This window comes from Taeniopygia guttata, chromosome 2, assembly GCF_048771995.1.
Source record: "Taeniopygia guttata chromosome 2, bTaeGut7.mat, whole genome shotgun sequence".
NCBI classification, from domain to species: Eukaryota; Metazoa; Chordata; class Aves; order Passeriformes; family Estrildidae; genus Taeniopygia; species Taeniopygia guttata.
In genome coordinates this window covers 123,738,963-123,744,091 of record NC_133026.1, presented here as the reverse complement: position 1 = coordinate 123,744,091, position 5,129 = coordinate 123,738,963, and the positions used below count along the sequence as shown (strand labels likewise).

Sequence of the window (5,129 nt, the reverse complement as noted above, 5' to 3'; positions counted from 1 at the left end):
TGGCTTATCCTGGCTAAGCTTTGGGAGTGCTTACAAATAGCCCTCAACACCTGTGGGAAAGTGACCAAGGAGCTGGAACCAGGCAGTGAATGGCGGGGCGATGAGAAATTGTGACTAAAAGCTGAAAGTAGAAAGGTTCAGAGGGAAGATAAGGAGAGCCTTTCCCCCTTGGGACAGCTGGGCAGGGGTGTGTGCTGTCCAAGGAAACTGTGCTGGCTCCATCCTGGGAGTTTTCTGATCCACAAAAGGGCACAGCTCTAAGCAGCCTGATGTGGGCTCAGAGGAGACCCTACCAGAGTGGAAGGATGCCCTGGAGACCTCCTCACTTCCCTTCCCTTCCAAATACTCCTATGATCTTGCAATCCTATAGAAATAACTCTTCTATAACATTGCTACTTACAAAGACAACAAGTAGAAAAACATGTGTTCCACAATATTGATGCCTAGCAACCAACAGAGTAATTCCTGGAAATCCACTTAAGGAGAATTTCAGGGGCTGGACTATACACTTGTTAGCTGCTTTTTGCCATTGGAATAGCACATTACAGATAAAGGAAGGTCTCAGAATTTGCTTGACTGCTTTCTGATAGTTATTCTGTGAATTGAAGTATGACAGGCCTTAGAGGATCAGTCAAGATGGACCCATTATGTCAGGCCTCTGCACAACTTGCCTCAAACAAATTAATGCCTGAACAGCACACGCAGAAAAGAAATGAAGCGTCCAGGGACTTTGGGTAAGTCAATACTAGAGCCTAGCTTTATGCGATAACTACTCAAAATTCTAGTCATTGGGGCATAGTTTGTCTGAAAGCATGGGAGTAAAAGGGAGAGAAATCCTCTGTTTTGTTATTTTTCTTCTCACAGTACCCCATATTTCATCTCCATTGCATAAAAGCATATTACAGACATATTGTTAAATTGATTCAGGTAGTGCAAGGACAAGCAGTTCCCAATCAAGGAAACAATTTTATTGCCTTAGCTTTCTAAAACCCCAGAATTCTCTCTTTGTGCTCCAAATCCATTTCTTCCTGTAGTTCTGTATTTCTTTAGAGGAAATTTCTGATTGCAGGGGTGCTGAAAGCAAGCTAAATGATCACAGTGAGCCTTTTGGATCTGAAAGTCTAGGAACTGAGCTGTGTCCATTTCATATAATGTACTCAAATGAAAGAGTAGGGGAGAGAACATTAATTTTTGAGGGTTGAGCTTGAACCTCCCTTTTTATTCTGAGAGGTAATTTTATTTAATTATTTGCCTTTAAGGTAGAGTGTTCTTGAACGACAAAAATAATGAAATAAAAACAAGTCAGTGATCTTTGTGCTAGTAAGGGCATATGAATAATAGCACTATGACCCACTGGCAGAGGAGGGGTAGGGGAAGAAGTGGTCACTGAGACTCACTCTTCATTGGTCATCCCAGAGCATCATGTGGCCACAGCTCCTTTTTAAAGATAAGTGCTCTTCTCCTGGAGCTCATTATATTCTCCTGTTCTGTTTGAACCTCTGGAGGACATCTTTCTAGGCTGACAAAATGTGTGACCATTTTGTGGGCACCTGGAAGCTCCTTTCTAGTGAAAACTTTGAGGACTATATGAAAGAACTGGGTGAGAATTGTTATTTCAACTTCTTGTATGTGGAACAGGGAAGCTATGCCAAATTTGAACTTTATTCTTTACTTGCTTTTTCTGGCTGTGCTGTTTATCAAGGGGGGTTTAATCCACTATTTTGATCAGATAATCTTAAACTGGTGAATTCGTCTGTTTCAATAAGTGGTGTTGAAAAACTAAAAAGCAGGAAAATTTTGATTGATGGGAATGATTTCAGGTAAGTCAAGTCTATGCATGCCTTATTAGTATTTTTATAAATGGAAGTAAAACACATCACTGGATTATTTTGTGTGAATTAACTTTTATTCTTGGACATGCAAATCAGTGTGATGCTAGAAAGCAGCAAGTTTCCTTATGTCTATGAGCAACACACCTAAACAACTTCAAAATGCTATTGGATTAGGACACCAATTAATTGCCATGGCTATTATAGTGAACTCTGTAGCTGCCTCCAGTGAATATCAACAAAGACAAATACATGGATTCATGCAGATACTTGCAAGATTTGATGTCTAACACTTTTCTCTAAAGGTGTAGAATTCTCACTTAGAATTAAAATTAGTATTTAGAAGGTTTCAACATTCTGTTAGTGTGGAAGAAGCCACGAGTAACTTGCACTGATTCAATTACTGCATGCTAAAAAGCTGGGGGGTTATTTGCAGTTTAGGGGTAAAATACTTACTGTGACTTATCCTGACATCTTTGAATGAGTGAGACTTGCACTTCTAATCTTTACTCCAGATTTTATTCAGGACATAACAATTGCCAGCTATTTCTTAATCATTTCCTTATATTCAACCTACCCACTTGTAAATATAAAAAGCTTGTGTTTCTTTTTTTCCTTTTTTGTTAGTTTTGTTGCTTTTGTGGCTCAGAAACTGTTGTATATTCCTGCTTATTTACAATTAGCATAATTGCTTGTATGCAATTTGCATACAAGTTAGTGTATAAACTACTAAAGTTATTCTGAACAAGTCTATGTGCAAATATCTGGCATTCATATAATCTCAGTCTTAAAAATATTGCTTTTACTATTTTGACAATGACAGAGAATTTCTTTACATCAACCTACCCAGCTTGGTCTATAGCAGTACCAAGTAAGATTTTACAAAAAAATCTCTGTAACATAGAATTATTAACACTCAGAAAGCAACTGGGGGAAAAGCACTGAGGGTTTTTTTCCCAATGTATAAGACAAAAAGATTGAGGAAAGACAAAAAATTCATAGTGCTCAATCTTATTTACAGGCGTGGGGTTTGCTACCAGGAAGATGGCTGGTGTGGCCAAGCCTAATGTAACTATCAGCATCAATGGTGATGTGATAACCATCAAAACAGAAAGTACCTTCAAAAACACAGAGGTCTCTTTCAAGCTGGGTGAAGAGTTTGATGAGACCACAGCAGATGACAGAAAAACAAAGGTGAGCCTCGAAATGGCATTTTGTAAATACATCTCTCAAAAGGGATGTGGGAGAGGTAGGGCAGAGCTGTGATTTTGATATCCAGTGCAGAAATGCTGCTCCACAGGTAAGACTATTGTGGGTGCTTTGTGCTTAGTGCAGTTTGGACCTGGAGAGTGTTCTCCTGAGACCAGAGCACTCTGCTGAAATAGCCATGCTTTGTTTTTTTCAATTTGGCAGAATGTCATAACCCTAGACAATGGTGTGCTGGTCCAGGTGCAGAAGTGGGATGGAAAAGAGACTATCATAAGGAGAAAAGTGGTGGATGGGAACCTGGTGGTGGTAAGTTAATTTTTGTTACTTAATTGCTGAATTCGGTGTGCAGAATTCATGTTTAGCTGATGTATGACTTTGGATTAAACACAGGGAGGGAAAGCATCTGTAAGGACTCTGTGCACTTGTTGAGAAGTCTCTCAGATTGAGTCTAGAGCATAGGTGAAAACTGAAAAGCTGTTAAACTTATGGAAAGGTATGGAGGTGTCTGTTCTCCATAGCAAGGCATGGTTGGGAAAGTGTAGGAAGAAAAACCCAAAATCCTTATGAGGTAAACTTATATATTTCAGAATCTCTAAGTCCTGAACAGTATAGAGGAAGCATTAGCAAAGCCCACATTAAACACCTCCACTCTGTGCTGATGCAGAGTACTGCTGTTCATCTTCACAGAGGCTTAGAGCCACCTGTGGGAATCCTGCTATGCGTCACCAACAACTGTGTTAATGATATGATGTTAGAGCAAGGAAATGTGTCCCAGCTCTGTTGGTTGGTTTTATCTGGTCAGAGACTATTGTGCTTGACTTGATTCCAGTAAGGCCTGCATACAGTCTGGGCTCTGCTCTACAGTTTTAGAAAACACACTGAAGAATCTGGGACAGGACTAAATCTATGTTCATAAAAGGCAGCTAAGATTCCTACACGCAGCAAAATAATACACATACACAAAATTCCTGAAGAGTTCTGCCCTCCCCTAAGGAAAAATAATATGTCCATAAATTCAACATTTAAATTCCTTTGGATAGAGACCAGAGGAGAAGAAATAGAAATAGTTTTTAATAACAACTTCATTAAGAAAGAGTGAACAAAACAGAGTTTGATCTAACTTAAAAATAGATGAGTACAGAGCCTAACATGCAGAGGCTGACACTGGCAGCTGCAAGTCTGAAAGCTCTCTGTGTGTGCATGTGCTGTGCTCATGTGTGTGAAGACAACCACAGCTGCAAAAGGTGAAGGAAAAAAAGGTTCATGCCCACCTCCAGGGTCCAGTCAGCCTCCACAGAAGTCCGAAGAGCATTTTTAGAGATTTTTTAAAAAGTCCTAAGAGCTTTCTTTACAAATCTCCTGGGGGTCAGTAGAGCAGCTCTTGAAAATTCTTTCCCTCGTGTGCTTGTTTTTCAGTCTTCTGTTGCTGCAGCTCTCAAAACTGAGTTCCACTCTTTTAGCAATTGCCTTTAGAGGCAGAGAAATGCAATTTTTTCTTAAACCGGTTCCAAATAAACAAGTAATTCTCTACCTTCTGACTAAGAAACATTTAGTAAGAGTTAAAAGCTTATTGAATTATCTTTACTTTCCAGGAATGCACCATGAATAACGTTTCCTGCAAAAGAACTTATGAAAAAGCATGAAGAAGCCACCTTCACACAGGACTAATGCTTAAAGCTGGAGTAAAACAACTAACTTAACCAAAGGAGAAAAGCCCCACAAATCTGTTTTAAAGAGAACTGTACTTTTTTTTTTTTTTTCAGCTATATCCCAAAGCAGTCACACGCATTTAGTCTAATTTGTTGTGCCTATTCAATAAAATGTTCTGCTTTCTACAAAGTGTGCTTATGCTGGAGTCTGTCAGGGAGGGGTTTGGGGGGATGCAGTGTGGGAAGGGGTGCTGTGCAGGAAAGCACCGTGTGACAGCCAGTGCCACTCTCAGCCTTGTCACCCATCTCCTGTGGAAAGAGCTTTGGAGCCAGTCCAGGGAGTGGCACTTGTGTCACGGTGGCAGATGGACACCTGAACTTCATCTGGGGAGTTCTGTGTGTTGGCTGCCCCCTGCGAGGAGTCTGTGCTCAGCCAGGGGAA

General features: G+C 40.3%; 1 protein-coding gene across 1 annotated transcript; it reads left to right on the top strand.

The window, feature by feature from the left end:
* Nucleotides 1-1,446: 1,446 nt before the first annotated feature.
* LOC100223994 (fatty acid-binding protein, adipocyte) lies at nucleotides 1,447-4,877 on the top strand. Its single transcript, XM_002199710.6, has 4 exons — nucleotides 1,447-1,600; nucleotides 2,851-3,023; nucleotides 3,243-3,344; nucleotides 4,631-4,877. The coding sequence occupies exons 1-4, from the start codon at nucleotides 1,528-1,530 to the stop codon at nucleotides 4,679-4,681; spliced, it is 399 nt and encodes a 132-aa protein (XP_002199746.1). The 5' UTR covers nucleotides 1,447-1,527; the 3' UTR covers nucleotides 4,682-4,877.
* The last annotated feature ends 252 nt before the right edge of the window (nucleotides 4,878-5,129 follow it).

Coding starts and splice junctions, on each gene's coding strand:
- LOC100223994 (XM_002199710.6), top strand. CDS start 1,528: ATGTGTGACCATTTTGTGGGCACCTGGAAGCTCCTTTCTAGTGAAAAC. Junction 1,601..2,850: donor GGACTATATGAAAGAACTGG/GTGAGAATTGTT, acceptor TCTTATTTACAG/GCGTGGGGTTTGCTACCAGG. Junction 3,024..3,242: donor CAGATGACAGAAAAACAAAG/GTGAGCCTCGAA, acceptor TCAATTTGGCAG/AATGTCATAACCCTAGACAA.